At 40.2% G+C, this 27,165-nt stretch overlaps 1 protein-coding gene across 12 annotated transcripts in view; it reads left to right on the forward strand.

Moving 5' to 3' along the window:
• Window positions 1–21,343, forward strand: part of sox6 (SRY-box transcription factor 6) — a 199,845-nt gene extending 178,502 nt beyond the window's left edge. For 9 of the 12 annotated variants that reach the window (XM_056461452.1, XM_056461449.1, XM_056461450.1 and 6 more), the window contains 4 exons: window positions 8,084–8,189; window positions 14,117–14,350; window positions 17,398–17,614; window positions 18,598–21,343. In XM_056461452.1, the coding sequence (XP_056317427.1) occupies window positions 8,084–8,189; window positions 14,117–14,350; window positions 17,398–17,614; window positions 18,598–18,907 (867 nt within the window). In that variant the 3' untranslated portion in view covers window positions 18,908–21,343. The remainder of the gene's footprint in view (window positions 1–8,083; window positions 8,190–14,116; window positions 14,351–17,397; window positions 17,615–18,597) is intronic. The other 3 variants (XM_056461456.1, XM_056461457.1, XM_056461458.1) reach the window with 1 other exon arrangement.
• Window positions 21,344–27,165: the final 5,822 nt, after the last annotated feature.

A 27,165-nucleotide genomic window follows, 5' to 3' on the forward strand; every position in this document is an offset into this window, starting at 1 on the left:
GTAACATAAATGGGATTAAGGAGAGGTTAAAATCATCTACTGGGGCTGTTGGTGAGGGATATTAAATATTGATTTATCCCAGTGTAACGACTGAGCTGAAGAGTGAGGCTAAGTGCTGCTTACAGATGGATCAATTCATCTTTTAATACAAAGTGTGTCCGTTGAACACAATGGAATGACCTGCATCCCTTTTTCTCTCGCAGAGTCACTTCTCTGTATCTGAGATGGAAGAGCATATCCTTTGAGTCTCCTGTCTTTTAGGTGTACGTCTAAAATATTCATGTTTTGGCGTTTTCTTGCTTGTTGTCTTTTTTTATATATATATATCTTTTATGTCCCATCAGTAAAAGAAAGCTTTTATGGAACAACGTTTTTTTTTTTTTTCAAATATTTATTAAAAGGATTATTGTCTACAGAGGGCAGTTATTGTATTTTATTATTTATTCCCCGTTCTCAAAGCTTTTTTATCCTTTGGAAGGACATGGCATTGTACATTTCTAGTTCACTAGTTTAAAGCACTTTGTTTGATTTTACATTTTTAAATTGAATTTCACGAGCCACCTTAATGATGAGGTTCCACTCTGGAAAGAACCCAGATTTTGATTTCAGATATTTCGCCCTTGCTAATAACCTACTTTTCGACAGATGTTGCAGTCCGACGGGGTCTGGCGAGGAGATAAAATATATTCTTGTGCTGACACTTCCCAAACTGGAATCAAAGGGTGAAAGGCCAGTGTATTAACCTATTGAGCATCCGCCGGCCTCCCTGCCCCCTCCTCTCACCTACATTATTGATGAGTGGAATATTCACTTTTCTCAAATCCCAGAGCACAGGGCCACAAACATTTAAATGGAGCTTTGCTCACTCTCCTCGAAATTCTCACCCCCTACTTTTAGACCCAAAGCCAATGTTTGCTCTCGTTCCCTCCCCGCGTATGTGTGTTAGGGGCCTATTCACGCTTCCCTTTACAAAGACTTGGGGTATAATCTTGTCTGGTCTGCAGCCCTGGAAGCAATTTTCTACCCCTTTTTCTGCTGCTGTCTTGGAAATTGCCAGCATAGGTTATTTTTGGCCGCAAAGTAAATCCTGCCATACATGGCTTTGGCCATCCAAAATTTGATTATACTCAAGCACGACCCATAGCCAGCGAGTGCCATTGTTGAGTATTGCTTACATTAATTCTTTGTTCCATTTGTTTGGGTTTATAAATAGCATCTTTATTTCTGCAAAGTTTGAGGGTGGGTGCACAACTGTAGTTCTGAAACAATGCCATACACTTCCAATTAAGACATAATAATAATAATAATAATAATAATAATAATAATAATAATAATAATTCCATACATTTATATAGCACATTTTCTGGACACTCAAAGCACTTTACACATTGAGGGGAATCTCCTCATCCACCACCAGTGTTCAGCATCCACCCGGATGACGCGACGGCAGCCATATTGCGCCAGACTACACACAACACACCAGCTGATTGATGGAGAGGAGACAGAGGGACAAAGCCAATTAGGATATGGGGATGTTAGGAGGCCATGATGGACAGAGGTCAGTGGGCAAATTTGGCCAGGATGCTGGGGTTAAACCCCTGCTCTTTTTTAAAGGAAATTCTGGGATTTTTAATGACCACAGAGAGTCAGGACCTCAGTTGAACGTCTCATCCAAAAGACTGCGCTCACTGAGGAGTATAGAGTCCCCATCAATATACTGGGGCGTTAGGACCCACACAGACCGCAGGTTGATTGCCCCCTGCTGGCCTCACAAACACCAATTCCGGCAGCAACATAACTTTTCCATGTGGTCTCTCATCCAGGTACTGACCGGGTGCAGCCCTGCTTCAGTGACATGACTGAAGCTAAGATAATTTTACTCTGAAATTGCAGAAAATCACACGAATGGCAGGGGCAGTCATTCAAAATTGCAGCAAGGCTCCATACTCTGGACACACATGACCCTACTTATGCCAGATATCCCACATTAAACCCTGCAAAAAGAATAGGCTACAATGGTTCATTTATGTGGCACTATATCGGGACAGAACCCCACCAAACAGGTGCATAAAGAACCCTCTGTGTCTCAGATCAAGCGATTCAGAGTGTCTATTATTGTAAATAGATTGCATGATAAGAGCAGAGAAAGCAAGGTCCCTCTTAACGGATCCTTGAGGACTCAGTGAACAGTTCAGGGTCATTTAAAGCAGAACACCCATAAAAAAATCCAGATGATCTCAATGCAGCAGGATAGAAAAACAGAGCCGCTGAGTTTCTTTTACAGCTGAAAGATAGACATGTATAAAATGCTTCATTTCCCGGTGATGTTGAAAGGTCAGATGTTGTGGGTAAATTTCTCAGTTTTATAAGCAAGTGAGTTGTCATTTTAACATGGTTATTTTTTTATCTACCACCATGTTCTGAAAGAAAACACAGCTATCCCAGTCAAAGATTTTAGATTAAATGGTTCTGGAAGGTTAAAAAAAAAAGTTGGACGGCCACCACTGGAGGGAGGTCGCATTGCCAAACACACTCTGCCAGCGGCCACTCCGGGAGCCTGCGAGCGTGGACTGCTGCTCGAGTATAAAAACCAAGCAACCGCATGAAAGGAACTCCGAGCTCGGCACACAACTGCATGTGCTTTAGACTAAACGATTCAAAACTACCAACTACTGGAAAGCTGCACAAATATAAATAACACTGTGATTGGTTACAATGTCAATTGAAAGCAGATGAAGGGCAAAACAGACAAGCACTGCAGCAGCTTTTATAGGACGTTTCTATCAATACACTGGTCTAAAGCGACCAATATTTCTGATATACACAGACAGAATTCATTGTAATGGGCTTTGAAAGCCGCCTTTTATTTCTACTATCACTTGTATCTCTTAGCCAGGTGTGCAAGTGACAGAACATGCAGTATTCTCAGCTTTCAGAGCCCAGGCAAGGACAAGCCACCAACATATATTCACTTGACCATTGTGCTTTATTTTAAAACCAGGTTATGATTTTAGCCATGTGCACCTGGGCGACCAAAAAACAGATTACTAAGTCGACATTGGCCAAGGCCAGTCGTTTGTTGTCTTAAAATTGCCGTTATCTGGGCCTGGCTGGAACAATCCAAGGCCATATGGCTGAAGTCAGGCTATTTTTACTAGAGGAAGAGCGTCATTCTATGGCAGTGTGATGCGTAAGTACAGGGTAGACACCAGCACAATGCGCTCCTGCCCAAAATACACGAAATCTGCGGCCAGCGCTGCAGTGCTCAGGCACATGTTCTGCGGCCGGCCTGATTAAAGCCCTCTCCGCTGCGCTGACATGGGCTCCTCGCTCTGGCTTTCCTCCAGATGTTCAGAACTTCCACCAGCCTTGCCATCGGCCCTTCTGTGTTATTACTTCACCGTGCAACCCTCCTCCGTCGAAACAAAATGCATTCTGTAACTGCATTTGAGGATGGAGGGGGAAAAAGGATAGTGGAGGGGAGATTATTGTGGGTGTCTTTTTCCACTTCAGCTTAGGACTGTGTGGTTATAATTTTAGATGTGGGAATGAAGGGCTGCATGCTGAACTCATTTGAGGGAAGGGCCAGTCGTGCGCCAGAGAGGTCGTGGTTAGCATGGGAGGGGCACAACGTGTACCATGACATCTTTTCTTTTTTCTATTGTTTCCTTATTTTTCATCTCCCTAACCGCCCTTTCTCCTTCTCTCTGTACTTGCGGAGATTCGTGGCTTTTGCCATCTCGCTGCCGTAATGCACATTATAAATATCCTTTATAGCACAATGGTCTTGGAAATCTGCTGGTGAGCACTGGACAGGCCCTTTTGCTCAGGATGGTACACACCCTTTACTGCTCTTCTGTGGTAAAGTGATCAGTAAAAATTTAATGACACCATAAAATAATAAAAATGCCATTGATTTATCACAGCGCTTGATGCAGACAGTAGTAAAGCCGCTTTAGACCGCTTTCTTTTTCATGTCTTCAAACAAAAAGCGTGGTGTTATGCATATAAATTCTTTCTCTCGATAATTTGTACGTAATGCTGTGACATATAAATTACCCAAGTTACAACCCATAGGTATATAAAACATAGTATATAAAATTTAATGGAAATCCATTGTGCGCTGTTTGAAGTTTTATGTTCTTATTCACTTTCTCAATTACAGACTCCTAATGTGCACTGTAAACAGTGTCACTGTCTCCAGTGGATATCAACGCTTCCTAGGCATGAATGAGCTCTTTACCTCACTCCATTAAGTTAGACCCGAGACACTGAAGTGTCTAATCTCATTTTCATGTACAATAGCTCTCATCCGGGTCATTCTTTAATTATTGCCCTGGAAAATGAGCAAGTTTAGCGCCTAAACAGTATTTAATGAAACTCTGTGATGGATGCTTCTTGTTCTCCAAACTGATGCTTAATGATCATGACTTTATAAAAGGAGATGATTGATCAGAGAGAGCCAGCTGAGCGGGGAGAAGGGATGACACTACAAGTAATTTATAACCTCCCCCCCTTCCCTCCACCATACACACAAATGCACACACTCTGCAGTTGTTGGGCCCTTCCCCAGTGGACAGTCCACAGCGCATCGGCCATCGCTCGTGCGACTAATCGCACATCAGTCAATTTGTCATTGGGTGCTGCGCCTCTTTCATTAAGTGCAATAATGCGCTCTGGTGATGAATACAGCAGCGTTGGAGGCTTCACACGGAGCATGGCACACCAAGCTAGCTCTCCAACTTATCTTTACAAAGCCGCCTGGGCCCAGCGGGGACTGCTACATATGTCATAATTAGAAAACACTTAAATAAGCAAGGCAGAGTCAAGACGGGCAGCCCTTAATGACAGGCCATAAGCAGGTAGTGGTTAATTGTACATCAGAATCACTCAGATGGTCATAAATAATGATTGTTCCATCAAGCGTGGTGGTGGGAAATTGCGGCTGCTCTTCTCTCTGTCCCTTTGATGCTTGTGCCATGTTTTTGAGTAACAATATTCGTTTTCTAAGAAACAAAGTAGGTAAATGATACTTGTTTTTATATTTGGATGAAGTGACATCAAATAGGCAAAGGAAAGTTATATATAAATTATTGCAATTTTTCTCAAATGTGTTATTTTTTGGCAGCACATACTGTAGCAGTGTTTATTGTTTTTATTACATTATCTTTATTTTATATTTTGTTTTATTTAACATTTGTAAGATATTTAACAAAACAGTACAATACCAATAAAAAGAAGAAAAAAATAGTACATAATAATTAACAATAACCCCCACCCCCCAGAAAAAAAGATGGATTGTCTGTTACCATATATATATATATATATATATATATATATATATATATATATATATATATATATATATATATATATATATATATACACACAACATACAGTTGAAGTCAGAATTATTAGCCCCCCTGTTTATTTTTTTCCCCAATTTTTGTTTAACGGAGAGAAGATTTTTTTTTTTCAACACATTTCTAAACAAATGCCAACTGACCTAGCCGAGGTTCGAACCAGCGACCTACTTGCTGTGAGGCGATTGTGCTACCTACTGCACCACCATTTTACTTAATCTAGTATTAGAGAAGTGAAGGTGATGCAAAACTTTAAAAACTTTTCTTTATTCTCGACAGGGCTTTTTTCCAAGATCTCATCAGCCACTTTGATTCAAATCAATGGCCCAAGCTGTCTTAAAGTGCTTAGTGTATATTGGTGCATCAAAAGCACAAACACAGCATTACAATTTCTTTATAATGCACACTACTGTTTAAATGTCTTGAGTTTGTTACTTTTTATGCTTAATTTTAATGCTTAAATACAATTCTTAGTATAATAATGCTGTTAGCAGTTATGGTGATTAAAATTAAAACGAAAAAAAAAAATTTGCAGGTTCAAAAATGTGAAGTGTAACATTGATCTATTTTAAGATTATAAATGCTGTTGTTTTAACTTTTGATCAATTTAATGCATTCTTACTGGATAAAAGTCAATCGATGGATAATTACATTTCTTACTGAGCCCAAATTTCAGAATGACAAACTGTAAACACTAGTTAACTGCATTTAGAACCATGTTGCAGGTGGTTAGCGGACTTAATAGAAGCTTTCATGCTGAAATACCTCACGCGAACGTGCCTGAACTGTTTAGTGAATTTGCCCCTTAGTGATAATAAAGTCTGTTTCAAGTGACAACAGCAATAAGCACAGAATCATCCCAACTAATCCTCTATTGTCATGTGCTATTGACAAGTTGAGCTGGAGTGATGAGCTTGCCGTGTGAAGAGCCTCCACGCTCCACGGGCTCCCCAGTGGCAAAAAAGAACAGAAAACAAACAAACGAGCAAAACGGCCAAAGCAGCGCGGCTGAAAGATTAATGTGTACGTCGTATCTGTGTCTGCGTCTGTGGCAGGGGAGCTGTTAGCATTGTGTTGGGAGGCCCTCGGAGTGTCTGTTCAAACCGTGTGTGATAGGCATTCTCTAAAGAAAAGACAATTCAAGCACACCTTTTGCCTGAGATTGAATGCACACCCTGGGAGAAGAACAAACGCTCTGGGGCCAACTCACCGTAACACGCTTTGCTTTTAGCATCTTCCTGTCTCGTTCGGAGGGGGGAAAGATTACTTGTATCATGCCGAGTCAAAGTGTCCATCTCCTCCTTGAGTCTTTAGAGAGAGCGAGACGGGCCTCCGCTAATGCTCAGCCGCACTCACGGCAGAACTAGGTCATTTAACAATGGGCCCGAGCAGCGGTAGGCCCTCTTCCTCTGCATAATACATTAAGTCTAATGTGCTGCAACCATTCAGCAGGGCCCCCCAAAAGCTGTTATTTTATTCTGTAAATGCACACGGACATGACATTTAATATTGTCGCACCGGCGAAGAATGACAGGGATTTATTGTGCATCAAGTGCGACATGATGCCAAGTTTAATACGAACAGAAAGCAACACGACAAAAGGGAAAACACGGCATGTTCCTCCGAGCATGAGCCTTGAATAAATGATAGACAGGGAGCTCAGGGCAGCAGAGACAGGGGCATGTACTGCAAAGATTAGAGAGCGCAAAAGAAAAAGAAAAAAAGCTGAACGTTTCACTAGAGGTCCCAGGCTGCATTGTGTGCTCAGGATCTTTCAGTGTGTTGTTTCTAAATCCTTTTTAGCAGAGTGTTCCAGACTCTTATCGGTACAAGTCCCTGCAGATGAAGACAGTAAGAGACTACAGCTGTGATAAAAATGACTTGACATGGGCCCGTCAAAATACACACGTTTGTGCACCTTGCAGTACTAAACTGAATCTGTTTTGTTTTTTTTGTTTATTTGTTTCCACGTTTGTCTCTATCCATTCTTAGTACTGTTTTTATTGCTTTTATTTTATTTTTTTCAGTAGTTGCACCAACTTTTAATGTAGAGAACATGGAGACATAAATGCAATTTTTTCTATCAAACTTTTAAATACATTAGTAGGAATCGGTCCAGAAATGATGATCTGCGTGGCGGGCGAGGTGCGTTGAACAGTCTTGATCAGGCTCCTGAAGTCTCTGTTCAGAATCTCCATCTCTATCAGCGCGGTGTTGTTCGTCCTTAGCAGAATCATCCTTAACACAAGCACCGGGAAAGCAGTGAGTGCGTACGTTGTTACCTTAAGTGGAAGCAGCGCGAACGTGGCAAATGGTGGAATCGCTGATGACTGCCCTATCGCGACCCATCTCGCAGAAGGGGTCGAATCGGTTCTCCGTGGGGATCTTAAACACAAAAGAGGTTTTTTTCTCTTCACTTGGTCAGATGGTGAAGTTTTTTTCCTTGCCACTATCACCACTGGCTTGCTCGGATCAAGACTTGTGGCGCTGCGCATTGATGAATTTGCTCTTCAGTGTTTGGATTTTCAGCGGTGAAAATTAAACCACACTGAACTAAACTAAACTGAACCTCAACTCTGAAATCTGGACTTTACTCGAACTACGTTAAGCTGCTTCGACACAATCTACATTGTAAAAGAGCTATATAAATAAACATGAATTGAATTGAATATGGCTTGTTCTATCTTAAAAGAAACTATATTTTCTTTCATGTTTTGCAGGAGAGGTCTCATTATGACAACCTGAGTCATCACTTGAGCAAACTTGGCGAAGATGGAAAGATTGGTCATAGAGTCATCGACCTCACCAGGCCAGAAGATTTCGAGGGTAAGTATCACCCTGTTGTGCTTCTAATCATGCATGGTTGCTCACAAAATTCAGTTTCCTTCTTTACACCCTCGGAGAGCATTGCCATCTTAGCAGGCACACAATGTCATAAGACGTTAATTAGGTTAGATTTAGGTCGTGATGTCAAGTGACCAAAACTCAAGGTCTAGCCAACGTCTAAGGACAACGTGATTTCGTTGTCTAATAACGACATCAAATGATGTTGATGTTGGGTGGATTTTAGGTTGTGTTGGAAAGTGACCAAAATACGATGTCGACCCGACGTCTTAAACCAACGCCGTATTGATGTCAAATACTGACATTTATTCGTCAGGTATGGCAACCAAAATCCAACATCTGATAGACGTCATAGTGGTAACATCCACACAACGTCAAGCTGTAACATCACTACACGTTGATATTTGGTTGATTTTAGGTTGAATGTTGGACATTGACGTCAACCTGATTTTCATTTCAAAACAAAATTCAACATCCCAACGACGTTGGGTTACAATGTCAATCTGATGTCATTTGTTTGTCCCGTGCCTGCTGGGATGTTTCTAAACATCAGTCTCAGTCTGAAAGTGTCAAATTTGACAATGCATTGCTTCATTATTTTGTCACATTTCCTGAAAAGTAGCAGATTTAGAAAGTTTCCATCTGACAGTGACATAATGATACTTGCTCCTTGACCACAGTGAGGAATGAGGTCAGGTACAGTTCAATCACGTGATCAGACATACAGGATTCCCCAGTGTCAGGCTGGTTGTATTCAGTTTTTCACAGCCAGTACTTGATGACAAAGCACTGAGACAATGCTGGCCCTCTTCCAGGGCCAGACTGTGTTGCCAAAGCTCTTGTTTGATGTGTTGGGTGTGGAGGTGTCAATGCTGATAGAACTTCCACGACAAGGCGTCAACTTCTTTTGTTACTGTGTTCATAAACAGGGTGCTTATACTGTATGCACCAGTGATTTTCTTTTGTAAAAATCAAACAGTTTCCATAGAACTCTACAGCCAAGATATGCATGTAAGAATAAAACATTTTAATTCGACTTCCAAATAATGATGGGTATTGTCTTTTTTGTTGTTTAAACAATAAGGCTTGAAAAAGCCTCCCCGTCCACAATAGATCAGTTTCTAGTAAGATGATCAGCTTTGCATAGCTCTGTTTGTTTATGAGCTTTCTAAAGCATAAATTATTTATTTTGGCTGGGTAGAACTCAAATGTGTAAATAGAGGTTTAGAGATGCAGTTTTTCTAGTCTGGCAGGGTCTGCTCTGACCAGACCAAAGCAGATTCCCACCAATAAGACTGTCCCACCCTATCTAAGATCAGTGAGAAAGCTGGGTCCTCCAACACGGTGGGAACACATCTCCTTTGGGCTCCTGAGCAAGGCTGAGGACACCCAGTTGCACTTCCTTTTAAATCCTAAGTGGAGGTGAAGAAATAGTCCCATCAGTTTATTCCCAGTACAGACAGGATTAGAAGGCCGCAGAGGTTTCTCTTCCCAGTGGACAGGCGCCACTGTGAGCGCTCAGAGCCATCCGCATCTCCATCTTCCCACAAACACATCGAGATGAAGGATGTGAACGGCATTTTATGATGATACGCCCCACATTAAATAGTCTCTTTTACAAGCAGAATGTGTTTACCCGTTGGGAAACATGAAGTGTTTACTTGTGTATTTGTGTGTTTAGAGCCTTTTTTTGAAACAAATTCCATTCCTCTCCCTGAACATTTGAGGAATGTAAGCGCTGTGTATGTGATACCTATGCGTTTACAAAAAGCAACCCTTCATCCTTTTTATTCTGTTTATTTGCCTCTAGTCTTTGTTTTATTGTGCCGTTTGGTTCACAAGCTTTGGGGCTTCGTCAATAAAGCCAGCTATTTTTCTAATGCACTTTAAATGATTTATCAGCTGAGTAGGAAACTACCATTTGAGAATTAAATTTCCTGACACTTTAACAGGGCAAACAGACTCGTACAGTAACTGCCATCGAGAGCAGAGGAAAATTACTGAGTGGGTCTGCAACGGTGGCGTTCTTCCGTATACGGAGGTCCTGCCTGCTGAAAAGACACGTTATGTTGGTGAAGGCTCGGGGTGTAAAACAGCTCTCTGTCACGGCTGCAACTCGTAGAAAGCTTTAGGTTGCTTGAACTAATATTTGTGAAGCATGCAGCAACCAAATTAACAGCTGCCAAAGCTCTAACGAGAAAGAGAGGCCGTTGGAAAATAACGGCGGGGTATGGAAATAGATAGAATTTCCTTCATTTCGCAAAAAGCCACGAGCCACATGCATCAGCTCACCACAAAGTCATTAGGTCTTTTTAAGCTCAGATGAAAAACATTAACTAATACCACAAAAGGCTTTAGTATGGCCCCTTTGTTCATTCACATATGGTAGAGTATAAGTTTTGTTTGCCGAACGGGCTGGGTCGTGCGTGTGTTTAAACTGTCTCTGTCAGACGGGGGTCTTAGCAGAACAAAGGGTGTGTTGAGAGATTCCTGGGGCAGGAAGTCTAGGTAATATCGGCACACTTTTAAGACAATGATTGCCGAAATGAACGAGGGCTCTTTGATGAAGTTTTTCAGATGATTTGCCTCTCTCTTAAAAAAATTGTAATCATACCTTGAACTTGCCAGACATTTGGCTGGTAGGTAAAAATCTTTTAAAACACACACATACACATACACGCACACGCACACGCACACGCACACACACACACACACACACAGTGGGAAAAGGAATTTAGCATGGCCCTCTTCAAGACCTTGCAACATCCAGGGCGAGATGCATGAGAAACAATAGCTTAACGAAACGTGCGCTAGCATGTTGTGCTTTTGTCCATATAAACACTTGTGCACAGAGCAGTATTCCAAAAATCCAGCTGGGTGCAATCCAACAATTGGGATGTTAAAGTGGTGGGCTTATATCACGTGTAAGTTATAATGGTTTAATTAGCACAATATGAGTGCTGACATGAATGGGAGTGTGTAGTTTTGTATCATATCTGCCTGTGCGCGTTAGCAGAGACTCCCATTGTCAGCGCTGAATACCTTTGGGGAAAGGCGTCTCTTTCTTTATTGGATCGTCCACAGAGGGCCTGGCAGGTTTGCGTGATTGTTGCTTGTTTCTCTGAGCGGATTCTTGTGTGACAGTCTGTGTGTGCCCTCAGAACAAAAGGCTAGCTGCAGAGAGAGCCTGAGAGGCTCAGCCTTTTGGCTCTGTTCCGCATAGCATCGAGTCTGGGCCTGCTGCAGGCAGGTGTGCCGGGCCGCAGGGCCCCTTCGCTCACACACCTCCACGCGAGCGCTCTCTCTCTCTTTCTCTGTAATTCATACAGTCCCCCTCCGCTCTCCCTCCTGTTCACCGGGAGAGACAAATTAAATGGAGATTCTTGTATCGCTCTGTCATGTTGGGCACTGGGTCTCATAAATCACAATAAAGTCGATTAGAAGCCTCCTGCCGTCTCACCCCCCCCACCACCCTCTCACACCTCGGGGGGTCTCCCGTGGCATCCCGAAACATCTGCATTTATTTACACAATAACACACCTAACTAGGTGCTTCCTAAAAGAGCCGCACAGGGGGAGAAAACGTCAATTAATGCTAATTTGTAAATGTCAGAGGCATGTAAGCTTTCTTATTAAACAACAACAAGCAAGAGGGAAAAAAGCAGAGGGTTGTAAATTGCATGTTGTGGATGTGGGGTGACGTCGCGCGAACCGACCTCGCTGCCAACTCTTTGGCTGCTTTTGATTAAGGCACATCATGATTGCAGTGGGGTGGGGGGCACAGACCACCCGTGTCTGCAAGCGGGGCTCTGTGCCAGGGGCCGCCGCTTGTCTCGTCCCGCAGAGCACCGCCACTCTCTCAGTCGTCGGCGCTCATTCCTGCGGTCTGCTCAAATGACTGAGAGCGCTGAGTCTGTGTCTGCTGACGCACTACAGCAACAACAGGGCATGAGATGATTATTACAACCAGCCCTGGTCCCTCTCGCCCTCTGGAAACAGAAAAAATGGATCCGATCTGCAATTTAAAAGTCCAGCTGCTGGTTTGCTGCATGTAAGCCGCTCACCTCTGTCTATATCTGCATGCATGCCAGTATATAAATTGCTGAATCAGTGTCAGTGGTGAAGTAATGGCACGGGGCGAATCGTAAATTAGAGCCGGCCATCCCCCCCTCTCCCTGAACAGACAGTGGCGGTCGTGTCTGGGCGAGGTAGCCGAGCGAGCGTTGGCAAGGTAATGAATGCCTTCATCTGGCCCCGGCAGTCAGCAGATTGCCCAGCGTTGATGGATACTGTCAGCCCTACGCCACACTACATTTCATTGCACAATAAACATGGCTGTCAAAGGCAAACAAAGTGAAATCAATTTATCCTGCACGGTGAGCGCGTGCTAAATGAAATTAATGTACTGTGCGGGGAACGCCATTGCCGTATAATCCCGATGGAAGGGGTCGGGACAAGGCGTCTGCTTGCAGCACGTTTGGCGGGAAGAAGTTGTGCGGAGACGAGATCAGAGAGACCCTGACTGATGCACCGTGACTATGTAGAGCTGGGCAGCCAGATAAACAGCAACACTTTCTGTATTATTATGATTGTTATACATGACATGCGTACCCTAAATGGATCTTTTGCATCCTGGGCAAGGCTATGCTGCCCAGCAGGGCCTGGAAGATAGAGCCTCCTGCTGGCTGCCTATACTAAGACTTTGTCTCTTTGAGCGCCAGAGAAGGTAACTCTCCAACATTGCCTATTTTCCTGCTCCTCCTTCTCTGAGCAACGCACTGCCCTCAGAATCATCTTGTTGTCCTGGTGCTTTAACAGCGCTGCAGTGCCAAGATCCATTACTTATCTGGAGATTTTATTTTGTTTATCAACACCAGTGATAATAGAAATCAAAAGCAGGTAGCGCGTGCCAAGACTTGAAGTTTCGGGGTCCTAATGAATACACATCACATGTGGATGATGAAATATTCATGGCTGATTCCAAGCCTTCTTATCCAGTTTTTGGATCATTAAAGATGTATCGTAGCATATGGGAAGGCTTTTTTTTGTTTGTTTTATTTTTCAAGCCTTGTTTATCAACATGTTTTTGTTTGTTGAAATATTCATACAGCTTTTATTTAATTCTTTCACATCTTACATATAAAAGGAAGCAAATGCGCTTGCAAACAGAATCATTTTCACTCTGCTGTAAAGTTAAATACAGAAACTGGGGGACACACATGCTGATTGTGAATGGCCTGATTGAGAAGTTGCACTTCTTCAAGTCTGGTTATCACACTTGTGCCAGGCCTCAATCACTAACTTTATATATGCATGTATGTGTATTACCTCTGGTCCTATTTTTTAATACAGAAACTTTTTTCTCTTATCATCAAAAGTTTTTTCGCTTGGTCTTCCTCTTGTCAGACTCTGTATGTTAACACATTTAAGCAAACATTCGGAGATGTGTTTTTTTCAGGCACTGGCCCTCTCTCCGTATTTTACCTCTCTTAAACAAACACCCTCATGCCACATTTCTTATTCAGAACATTACTGTTATTACTTTCAGCAGGAGAAACGTTACGACAATCACCCACAAATGCATGGATGCTTGAATGTACGAAAGCTGCGACAAAATATTTAAAAGGCATTATAGTCAGGGTCCTCCATGTCTGGTTTAAGCTAGTTTTCACTCATCAAGAATCCCTCGACCAACAATGCCGTCTTGTTCCACTACTCCAAAACATGGGCTTCTCCCTTCCCGTTTTGGGATGGGCAGTCTGGAGTGTGAGGTATGGCCTCTCAGATCCCCAAACCCAGCTTTTCTGGTTCAGCTCCAGTCACACTGATGTGCTGATGGATGCTCTGCACTACTAAGTTGATTAACGGTTTGCACCCGCTCTCTCCTTCTTCTTGCTCTGGTGTTCCTAGGGTGTAAGGAACTGAATGGCTGTGCAGATAAACCACATCAGTATTATTGTTGGCCAACAGGAGGCGCCAGCACTACCGAGGCACGGGTCTACAGGGAACCCCGGGGAAGGAACAGCAACGAACCTCACATCAAACGGCCCATGAACGCCTTCATGGTTTGGGCCAAAGATGAGCGCCGCAAAATCCTTCAGGCCTTCCCAGACATGCACAACTCCAACATCAGCAAAATCTTGGGTAAGTCGGAGCCCTCAAATCAATCACAACCAGCAGCCATGGCTGTCCTTTCCGTTTTCGTTTGGGATGATGCCACGCTCCATAAGAATAAACTGAACTGGTGCCTGGGGAACTATTGTAGAGTGCTTCAGAAACTGTTGAAAATGTCTTTGCTTGTTTTGGATCACACTTGCCTAATAATCTTTTTAACACAGCAGTTCTACTTACTGATATTAATTCCGTTGGAGTGTATAGTCAAAGAATGATTGTCTATAGCTATGTTTCCATTCATTTTTAGAAATCATTACCCAAAGTAAACTCAGTATTGGATAATTATAATATTGCAGCATGTTCATCCCATTGTTCATAGCTTTCAAAATTGTCACAAAATAGGAATGGGAAATATATTGGGACTTGAGTCAAAGTCACATGAAATTTGTTGATGTGCAACAAGAAATTTCAAATACATTTGCATGGTCTTTTTTGGATTAAAAAAAATAATTATTATTGCCCAGCAAACAATTTTGTATTTAACAGACGTCTAATAAACATCTAAATGTAGACAACTTGGCTAAAACAAGGCTAAACTTGGACTGTCTAATAACAAAATTTTATTATTAATTTCTGTTTATTTGATGACTAGTCTAATTTGACTAGCCAGTTCTTGGATGTCAATTAGATTTTCACTGACAGCCCAAATTTAGCCTTGTTTTAACCAAGACAACTGTGTTTGGACGTCTATTAAGCCCCGTTTACACTGCCAGTTAAATGGGACCCAATTCCGATCGGATCTGTTCTATGACCGTGTAAATATGAAAAAAATAGATGCATTCGGATATTCAAAGCTCGGTTTCAGGCCTCCTTCATATGTGGAAATAAATCAGATATAAATCGGATTTGTGACAATGCGACTATCAGGTAAACAGGCAGATCGGATTTATTAAGGCATTCCTTTTGTACGTCATTAAACTTGCGACAATATGGTATTTCCTTGCGGTTTAATGACATAGAAGAGCGTGTGTGGAGACGCCGACGCAGTAAACAACAACAGAGGGTTTGCTCATCCTAAAATTTCGAACCCACTGCTCCTCATTAAAATTCCCACCAGACCTTAGATCTCTCTCGTACCCACAAATTCCTCTGAATGGTGGAGGACACCATATATAAACCATAGGCGCAAACTGCAATATCGACCCTTTCCCTTCGCCATAAAATCATTTTAAAATTGGGCGAACTTCGCATATTTTGCAGAACTAAAAGCAAGACAGTGTTTTCCATTGTGGCTAGTGTGGTGCAGATGCTAGAACCCACCTTTACACATCTGTAACGTCTTAAATTGTAAATCATAAAATCATAATTAAAAGAAAGTGTAAACGGACAGGCAAAAAATCACATATACCGTAGCAACAAATCGGAATTGGGCATCAAGACCTGACAGTGTAAACGTGACCTTAGACATCTTTTAATAACAAAAAATGCTTGCACAATTTCTTATTGTCTAAACTAAAAAAAATAAATGTATATATATAAAAGCGAAGCAGTAGCGCAGTAGGTAGTGCTGTCACCTCACAGCAAGAAGGTCGCTGGTTTGAGCCTCGGCTCAGTTGGCATTTCTGTGTGGAGTTTGCATGTTCTCCCTGCATTTGCGTGGGTTTCCTCCGGGTGCTCCGGTTTCCCCCACAGTCCAAAGACATGCAGTACAGGTGAATTGGGTAGGCTAAATTCTACATAGTGTATGTGTGTGTTTCCCAGCGATGGGTTGCGGCTGGAAGGGCATCCGCTGCGTAAAACAAATGCTGGATGAGTTGGCGGTTCATTCCGCTGTGGCGATCCTGGATTAATAAAGGGACTAAGCTGAAAAGAAAATGAATGAATGAATATATATATATATATATATATATATATATATATATATATATATATATTTAAAATACATATACCATATTCTTTATGTATATAAAGACACTGGTTAAATCAGCATAAGTTAGAACAGTAGCAACACTAACCCTCTGATGAGGTAAAGGGAGGGTTTGTTTTTGCCTAACTGTTTTGGATCAAAACCAAAACGTACAAGACTAAAAATAACTGAATTGCTGCATTAACTGAGAGGGGGAATGTTATGTTGATTGACTGATATTCCAGCATTAAATATGCCGGACCTTGAATTGCACAAATTATGCAAATGGATATTGCCATGCCAGTTTTTCCCCTCCTGGCAATCAATAGACAAGCATCTCAGCATTACATAGCTAAACCTATGCTGTGAATAAGATGTTCAGGCTATTACCACACCTGCCTAATCTTCTTTTGCAAGTAATTCCACACAATGCAATGCATCTCAAACAGACGAGCGCGCTTAAACTTGATGGTGTGCTGCCCGCGGGAGCAGCTCAATTAGATGGATTTAGTGGCTGTCACGTGGGCTGTGTTTGTCATGAAAAATGACAGGGCTAAATGGGTCTTGTCCCCCAGTCCAGAGAGTCAATAGATCACAGCAACTAAAAGTCCCGTCAGCCTGTATGTTCTGAAGGCTGGAGATATTTACTGTCCTGTTGTTTCCACTAATGCAGCAACGGTAACAGTCACGATTTTCACTCCATTCACAAAAAGCAGAGATGACTTTAGAATAATTCAGATAAATTGTTGCTTTCAGACAGTAAATTATCAATCAGATTTGGCATTATCTATTTAACAGAGGATTCTGTGGTGATTCATACACAATTATGGGGCTTTGGGACATGATAATTAAATGTGCCCTAGTGGACGCTTCATACACAAATACTAACATTAAAAGTCATACAGGGTGAAATGAAAACAGAGGTATTGGTGTGATGTCAGATTGCCTTATATTTTGGAATTGGGTATAAAATTATTATGGAACAAACGGATTGTTGGGAAAGCAACCCAAAGTCTGACAAGATTTGATCTGACAGAGTGACTCTGTCTGTAACAGACAAATATAACGTGTAGTCTGAATGCAACTTTAAGCTCATTCTTTGTCTAGAAAAAGAATTAATAATAATGTAATAATCATGTATAACTCCTAACTTCTCATCTGTGTTTAACAGGATCTCGCTGGAAGTCCATGACGAACCAGGAGAAACAACCGTATTATGAAGAGCAGGCACGGCTTAGCAAGATACACCTGGAGAAATACCCCAACTACAAGTACAAACCCAGACCCAAGCGCACCTGCATCATCGACGGCAAGAAGTTGCGCATCAGCGAGTACAAGCAAATGATGAGGTCACGGAGACAAGAGATGAGGCAGTTCTTCACTGTGGGGTAGGTCCATGACCGAAAATCAAACCTTCAGAAACAATAGCAGGCGGCAAACCAAGATGTCCTGCCCTATGTTAAACCCCCCCGTACACTGTTAATAAAGCCAGCTTAGAGCTCTCACAATAGGCAGGTAACGACTCCATGCCGTGTGCCAAGTCCTGGTCTAAAGCCAGTGACCCTCTAATCAGGTTGATTGGAGTAATTCAGCCACTTAGCTCATTTGTCACATTACATAGCCCTCGCACTTAATTTTAACATCCGCTTCAAAGAGCAGCGATCGCCGCCTTTTGTTGCCTACACGCTCCCTTTGTGATTATATGCTGCGGTAAATTTATTTTTTCCTCAGAAGAGGGGAAATGCACTGTCTAGCCCTGGGTTGAATCCATTGACAAAATAGTATTTTCTTTCAGCTGCTTGAAAGTAGTGGTTTATCATATTTAGACGGTAACAGAGGGCAGCGGGACTCACGTAGCCATTATTTTAGGATATTAGAGTAGAGTATGAATGTAGAGAGGGCTGCAGGGCAGATGTTTGGAGCTCAACGCTATAATTTACTGCGTGTGGTGAGTGAAGAAAATGCCTGCTCCAGGTGTTTCCACTTCAACAGCAAGAAATACGAGCGCTGGAGTATCAATCAGCCTGTTAAAGATCAGGAGACTGTGTCTCTACCAACCAATTGGCTTTGTCGCCACGAAAGAAATGAGTGTCATTTTCACAATCGTTGTCGCTGATTGGGAATCATTTTTACACAGCTACTGGCTGGGCACATTGCATAAAGGCCTGGAACGAGCTTCGACCAGCACTTAGTTCTGTACATTCTTTCCATTCTCTAATTCCCCAAGACCGTAATTGTCTTCCTTGAGAAGCGTTAAACTTGTCATCTGACTCTTAAAAGCTCTTAAGTGTCTCTGAGCTTTTTAAAAAGTAAAAACACACACCTGTTTATGCTTAAGTATAAATCTGTCCTTTTTTCACCTCTGTATCAGGCAGCAGCCACAGACGCAGATCCCCATCACCACCAGCGCAGGCGTCGTGTACCCGGGTGCCATAACCATGGCCACCACAACGCCATCCCCGCACATGACGTCAGACTGCTCCAGTGCCTCGGCCAGCCCTGAACCCACCATCCCCGTCATCCAGAGCACCTTCAACATGAAGATGGAACCGGGCACCATGGTGCCCAGCGACGCAGTGAACGGAGAGGACGAGATGGACATGTACGAGGACTTTGAAGACGAGCCCAAATCGGACTACAGCAGTGAAAATGACACACATGAGCCGGTCAGTGCCAACTGAGGCCAAAACAGCAAGCGAAGAATATCCTTTTATTAGAGGAAAGACTGAAGAAGATAAAAAGAGAACACAGCGAACAAAAAAAAAAACACGAAAAAAGAAAAACTTGTTTCTGATGATATACGTTTTGGGAGCCAGCATGCAGATGTGGTTCCTGCAGATTTAACAGCTATTGGTCTTAAGTGTTTCTCCGAGTGTGAAACAATTTGATTGTGTTTTATTTTGGCTTTTTTAAATTGTTATTTTATTGTTTTGTTATTTTGTTTTCTTGTGTTTTGTTCATGGACAATTTAGGGTATTTCCTACAACGTTTTTGAATAATAGGACTTGACGATTGAAACATTTCATATGAATGCATAACTCACAGTCTTACTTAAATTCATATGGATTTACACATGTATTTGAATTTTTATTTGAAGCGTACATTACTGTTTTTGATGGGGTTCTATATCTCACTCAGGTATGCTGTACCAGCCAACAGCGTGTGAATGTTTTGAATCAGAACTATTTAAAATGAAAAATACAACGACACGTCATTTGACATTTCATAATACGATAAAACTGAAGAAGTCCTTACATTTGCTGAACCATAGAGGGAACGCCTGAAACTCCCCATTATTATTATTATTGTTGTTATTGTTGCTGTTATTATTATTTTATTATTATTATTTACATTTAAATGTCCACATGTGCCAAACATATCATAAGCTTCTTCCAGCTCTTAAATCTTAATTTGAAAGTCTTAAGGGAGAGACTGCATGAGTCTTAGACAATCCTTGCAATCTTATCTACAAAGTCCACTTTTTTCCTCCTTCCTCTCCATTGATTAGCATGTTCGAATGCTCAGGAACTAAGAGTGTCATAGTTCTCCAGGAGGTTTGATGCAGTGATCGCCCGACCACCATCCTCGGTCTTACCCGCTCGCTTCTTAATCACAGTGATTGTAATCAGGCCAGAATGCCAAGGGGCCAAATGGCATCTAATCTGCAGAATTGGACAGGCAGCAAAAGGCAGCTTTGGTGTATTACAATCACAAATTGCTGTTGTACCGTATGTACGTTCTGCTAAAGTCTTTAGTCCTGTTTTACAGGGCAGCAAGTTTAAAGTCTTTTACTCACACTCAAGTCTTGTAGACATTGTAATCTTAACTGACAGAAAATAGTCTTAAATGTGTTCATCATTAAGTCTTAAGAGGACGTTTTGCAATGAGTTAAGGATAAAAATCCCTTAACTAATAACGGCACTTATTTTCCAAATTGACTGCCTAAGGGTACTTGAATTGGAGGTACTTTGGTTTTATTTACATGCATATTCTGAAACGAATAGATATGAAAACGCACAAATACAAATCTGCCATTTTCCAATTGGATTGGATATTTTTGAGCACTTGGAAAAAAACTAAATAACAAATCATAACAAGAAAAAAATCCACACGATTTGCTTCTTTGTATTCAGGCAGTCCTGCAGCTCTACTGAATTATCCAGCCGTTCCGTATCTCAGGCTGTTTTGATGCGGAAGGACGGCCAAAAAGCAGCCAGCGGTCAAGGCCTCGTGTTTTAGGCTTTGGCCCTACCTAAAGTTCCTACAGTGTGCGAGTGCCATTCACCTCCACTCACCTGACCTCTGCCCAGCCTCAAGGGGCTGCCATCTGGCTCCCGGCATCGGCCCGTGCCCAGGAGAAAGGTAGCGAACAATGGAGATGAGGCCCATGTGGTTTATTGTGGCCTCTCTCCATCAAAGCGCTCGCGAAAGGCCGCGGCCAGAAGCAGCCACGAGGTGCTAGTGAGCAGATGGAACAAGTAGATCAAGCTGTGGGGGATTATTAAAATGACTGACGAGTCGGTATCATCTGAAATACGCCATTATTAATGCATGAGTCCCGCTATTTTGCCTTTGCCCTTGAACCTGTCTGTTTCATGGCTAACCCAGAGATTAGAATAGACAGGAAATGTCAAAGCGAGGCTGCTGGTCACTGCATTACCTACCTCCAAAGGTCTAAAAGGTACCGATGGCTATTTAGCGCTTACTTTTCCCAGCATTTGACTCTATTCAGCGCCCCTTTTTGAAAAGCATTTACTTCATCTGTAGAAGTTTCAAGCACTTCTTTAGAAGCTTGTATTTGTACCTTTTTATTTCATTGCTTTTGTTTCAGTTTGTTGTGATTTATTTTATTTTTTACATAAGGTACAATACTTGGCTGGGTGTCCCCTGGCATCTGTGTATGTTTTTTTTTTTTTTTGTTTCCCTGCTTACAAGCCAACATTTATTGTTTAAAGCTGTTATATCTGTTTGCTGGTGGATTGGTTGATTTGTACGTGATTTGTACATATTTCCTTGACCATGCCAAGCCAGTTCTGTAGGCTGGTAGCAGACAAAAGGACTGTTGTTGGGACTGAAACTTGATTGCGCTTGTATAGATTAAAAAAACAGAAGAAAAAGGATAAAAAAAAGAGACTATTTCAATCTCACATGGAGACAATGATTCAAAAGTGTTACAAGCACTGGATATAAATGGTATTTTTATCAATTCTGACTAATGTGAAGCCGTTGTGCGAGACAAAAAAAAAAGAAAAAAAAAAGGAAAACCTTCATGAACAAGTCACCTGTTTGGACTCATGTGAGCGTGCCTCACAGTTGCCAGATTTGAGTCATTTTTCTCTTGACATATTTTGTTTATTTATGCAAAGACACGTGATGAATGAACACTTTGTTTAAGCTCCAGTGCTGCCTAGGGGAGAAAGAGCAGTAAATACTCGACGGAGAGGCTTGTGTAGCGACTGGCCAACTGAGACACACCGGACTTCAGTAGCACATTTTAATGGTCATGTATGTTTGTGTTGTATATTGTATTTGAAGCTCTCTAGTGCATATAGACATTTTATTGTATTTATTAGCCAGCATTGGCTCTAAAAGTGTCAGTAGAACAGAATTAAAGGACAATCAGAGAACAAGAATAAAAGTGAAATTTCAAAACAGATTGGAGCTCAAAACAAAGTATCTTTTTTTTTTTTTTATAACTCTCCATCTCATTACAGATCTCTTCATTGTAAATATAACATAGGAAAATAGAATTCTATTTTTGTTCACGAATACTTGCTGAAGTATAAATTATGTATTTGACTTTTTTGTTTTCTTTTTGTGTGTATTTTTTTTTGCTTATTGTACTTCAAGAAAGTCACAAGAATGAAATCACAAACTGACAATTCACTGTACCTCATGTAGTTGCTGAATTCAAGTACAGTGCTCAGCATATACAAGTACACCCCTTACAAATCTATCTTATACTTTTAATAGGAAGCTATACAATCTTATATTTGTGCATATACATTTGATTAGTCAGTACTGAAGCCAAATCTGGAGTTTAACAAAACAACTTACAATAACGGTCCAAAAACTAGTACACTCAAATTTATATGTTAGAGTAAAATATTAAATACTAAATTTAAAAAGAGGAAAAATCAAGAGAAGCAAAAAAATTTTGTTGAAATTTTGTAGGTTGTAATTTGTAAAATGACTAAAAGGTTATTTTAATAAATATATCTGTTTAATAAATCTGTTTTGTTTAAATCCACCAAAATACATTGCCTATATTCACTGAGAAATGGATACAAATATTTATTTTCAAAATGGGGTGTACTCAATTACGCTGAGCACTGTACATCCCTGTTGACTGAGTAGTATTGGAGACACAGCTGATACACACGTCTGTGTGTTTCATCGATGAACCTCACACTCCATGCTGAATTAACCAGCCATTTGCTATGTTGTTAATGCACTCTGTAGCAAAGGACAAATCTTGAAATGCGTGATTTTATCTTCTGTTTCACAATTTGTTTTCTAAATGCTGAGGTACTTGCTGAAGTTATAAAATAATTGGTGCCAAATTTGAACGAGAGAACATGTTATTATGGTGTTTCATACAGTACAGCATCATCTAATGAAAAAAGCGTATGTGAGTCTCGGTGATCTATTGGGGATGTGCAAATATTTATGAGTTTTTGTTTGTGCTGCACAACGCAGACCCACTCTGTGCATTTGAGGTTTTCATACAGTATTTCACTTCATAGTGTTTAATAGACATTTCCCCATCCAGTCAACAGCAAGTCTAAATGACATTTCTTTTATAATACATAACTGTCACTGCCATTTTAATGCAAATAACTGAGGACAAAGCTTGGGTGTTTCTAGTTATCTTACTGTAATGCTTTTTATTTTGGTATGGACTTTTGTGATGTATATTGTGGGATAGTTTTTGTTAATTTAATCAGCACAATTCACTGACATGCTGGACTGACATGCTAGCTGCTGTTCAGAAGAGTAAAATGTTGCTGTCAGGGCTGTTGTCAATGGTACTTTGCTTTTAGATTTCTGTAGTCTCTCAAGCAACACTGTGTGTGTGTCTCCTCTGTCGCTAGCAGCCTGATAACACTTTCATTTTGTCTTTGTTTGTGTGTGTGTGTGTGTGTGTGACCGGATTCTCAGCAGGTACATAGATTCATGGCAGGTATTATTGTGTGGGCGATATTAGAGATATAGAATAGTATCTGTTGCTGCTTTTGGAAGAAAAAAACAAACAAAGTTTTAATTCTAAAAAATGTAAATAGTTTTATCATAATATCTTGTACAGTCCAGTGTAAAGTTTTTAATTGACTTCAAAAGGTTGCCATCACATTTGTGTTCACATTCTTCTTTATACAGTACAAAAGACAGCTATTTGCTAAGGATTTTATTGTTTAAAAAATGAAAAAGGTACTAAAAATATTTATTTTGTTTGCTTGGCTTTAGTATGTAAACCAGCAAGTCATTGGTTTCCATGTGCAGTATTGACGTGAGGTAAACTAATTAATTCTACAGTTGTATGTCCAGAGACCAGTTTTCTCTGTAATGGTAGTATTATTATTTCAAATAAATTAAACCAGATGAGTGACACATTTTGGTGTGTTTAGACACCTTAGTGAATTGTACAGATATCTAGGTTGTTCTCCCCACAAACAGCGTTTGGCATATTGTAATGTAACAGCATTTCTACAGTTTATTCCCAATTCACTGATGTACGACGGCAGATAAGGGTGTTCCTGTCTGTTTGCTTATTTACCTCAAGAGTTCCTCTTTTTCCATAAAAGATAGAGTACACACACGTATGGCAAAATCGTCTCACCATCACTCCATCTTTTGTACTGCTGTTGACACTTACAAATTAAAGAGACATTTTGTTTTATTTGTTGTGTGTTGTTGTTTTTTTTTTTTGCCTGTGGTACTGGTGTTCATGCATATTTCATATTATATTTAACCTGAATTATGAATTAATTGTAATTAAATTGACATTGGGGGTTTGTTGTGTTAAATGAATTCACTTCATGTATCCTGAGCATAATAACATGAGCTGCAGTAGAAATGGGACTGAAGAGACTTCAAACATTTACATAGTTTTGTCTACTTGTTAGCAAATAAGTAAACTCGACACATGCAAACAATTTACATATTTGGCAACCTTGTTAACTAATGCCTTATTTTAACAAATTCCACGGACAGGTTGCAGACGCAGGGACAACAAAACTAATATTATTTACGTCTAACATTATTATAATTCGTTTCTACAACGATTAAATCCACCATATTTTTTTACAAATAAAATGAATTAGCCTACAGCTCTCATGCTTGCACCAGTTACAGCATTAGCTATAGCTAAAGTCTCAGCAAATTATATATACAGTGGGATACATGCATAATGTTAGCCTATTTTTTATTTTTATTTATTTTTTTTTTTAATACATTCTTACCCTTGTAGTCACATTAAACATGAAGTCCACAACACATCGATGAAATTTGGGCAAAAAAAGTCATTTCCATAGACTGGACATTTCTCTATTGTACCTAATGCGCATGTTTGCGTTGCCTGCGTGCTTGCATCACGCCAAAGCACGTGACCTGTGAGCGCGGGAGAAACACGTCGGATCAAAATGTCGGCTTTCATCGACCTGTAAACAGGTGGGTCTTAAACACACCAATGTAGTTTTTATGTAGGGAATTGCAGGTTTTAATATTAACTATGTGATGTTTGTTTATTAGATGTTGATGTTTATTAGATGCCGTTATGATTTTAAAGGGACAGTCCCGTTTTTTGTGTATGTTCGTCCATCACTGGAGCTGTCTTTAAAGGTTCCCTTTTCCAAACCTTCCAGAACACCCCACAACACAAACAATGTGCAGGCTTTTAAATTGAATATACCTGAATAGCAAAGACAGACTGTTAGCATCCATCCACTATGTTAAAATATGATGCTTCTGCGGAGTGGGGTGGGGGTGAATGTTCACATTGAGATTTGATAACTTGATTCAATTTCTTTATAATAGCTGTTAATTTAAATAGGCTAAACTTTCTGCTAATTTATTTGCAGCTTCTTCTAATGTATAATATTTATTTTCTCCTTTGTAAATAATAATAATAATAGCATATTGCTGAACATTTCAACTGTTAGGGTGTTTGTTTTCCTTTTCACATCCCAATATTGACAGGTATGTTAGTGTCTAGCCAGAGATGGGAAGTAACGAAGTACAAATACTTTGTTTCTGTACTTATGTAGATTTTTCTGGTATTAGTACTTGACTTTTTTTGGACAACTTTTTACTTTTACCCATTATGTTTTTACTCAAATATCTGTACTTAATACCTTTTACGTTTTTAAACCAGACTCGTTACTTTTGTTTTCATGTGTTCATCTTATTTTTTGTCATTATGCAAGTTGAACCTTTTTTTATTTTTATTTTTTATTTAGTCAATCAAGTTTTTTTCATTGTGCGCCTGGACACAAATGCATGGCTTTTTCAAGCCATGTTGATCATCCATCGTATGCAGGCTAGTTTTATATGGCTAACGTGGATGGCAAACCTCATTCACACTACAAGCACCTTGCATTGGTAATGTTACAAGCGATCGTTCATTTTTAACTGAGAGTGAGCAACTTTCTGTGACCTCCATCTACGCAAGTGATAGCGTAGAATGCTTCAAATTTATGCAAATGAAGAGCATCTTTCTTAAGCTACAGCCAATAGGAGCACCAGTAGAGCTGACTTGATCCTCTCTCTGCTCGCGCAGAGGCTGGTTGTATTCTCTGTGCTGTAGACTAACTTCTTCTGCAGTACTATACAGGCCTTCTCTGATCTTTCAATCTAATACCACAAAAAAACAAACAAAAAGAAAACAACTTTAACAATCTTTTAAATTTTAACAATCCTTAAACTTTAACAATCATGTGCTTTTTTTTCTCTACAGTTAGTACTAAACAATTAAATACTTTATGAAGGCTGTATGAACTGAGATTTATTTCCTTTTTCCCAATACATAATTTATATTATTTTACTGTTTAAAGATGTATATGCAACATTGTCATAATTAAAATTATAATTTATATTGTTTATTTAAACAAATATTTTACACACAGTCCAAAGACATATGCTATAGGTCAGTTAGATGAACTAAATTGGCTGTAGTCTATGAGTGCATGTGTGAATTCGAGAGTTTATGGGTGTTTCTAAGTACTGGGTTGCAACTGGAAGGTCATCTGCTGCATAAAACTTGTACCAGAATAGTTGGTGGTTCATTCCACTGTGGAGACCCCTGATTAATAAGAGACTAACTGAAGGAAAATGAATGAATAAATGTTTTAGAACATCAAAATTATTTATGCTGGGAGATTAATGAATAAATTTATAATAAAAATCATCAGTACTTTATCACTTGAAAAAACAGCATTGATCACTATATCCATGAAATAAAATATAACATATAATAAAATTCTCTTAAAAAAAAAAAAAGCAAACCCTGAGAACATAGGATATTCCTGAGAGCTTTGAAGATAATGAAGCAGCTTTAGCCTAATGCCAAAATACTAAAATACATCATGTATTTATTAAAGCAAAAGAAAAAAATATTTCATAGAGAATTAAGTATTAATTAAAGATGTTTATTATTTGTAAAGATATCGACCTACAGGATATTTTTAGAGTGGCCATATATGGCAGTTGTTCTTGATCTAAAAGCAGCAGAACTACATGCTGAATGCTGTCAGGATGATGATACACAACTTAGATTTTTTAGCAGTTTTGACTGGCAATATTGAAGAATCTTATGCTGCATTGGCTACTTTCCTGCTGAAAATTAGCAAACAATTTTTACATCAGAATCAGAAATGTAAGTTATTCTGTATAAACGTATCGATATAATGTGAGGTCTAGTTACCAGCATGAAAATTAAACGGGT

The sequence above is a fragment of the Danio aesculapii genome, chromosome 7, assembly GCF_903798145.1.
Source record: "Danio aesculapii chromosome 7, fDanAes4.1, whole genome shotgun sequence".
Taxonomy (NCBI): Eukaryota; Metazoa; Chordata; class Actinopteri; order Cypriniformes; family Danionidae; genus Danio; species Danio aesculapii.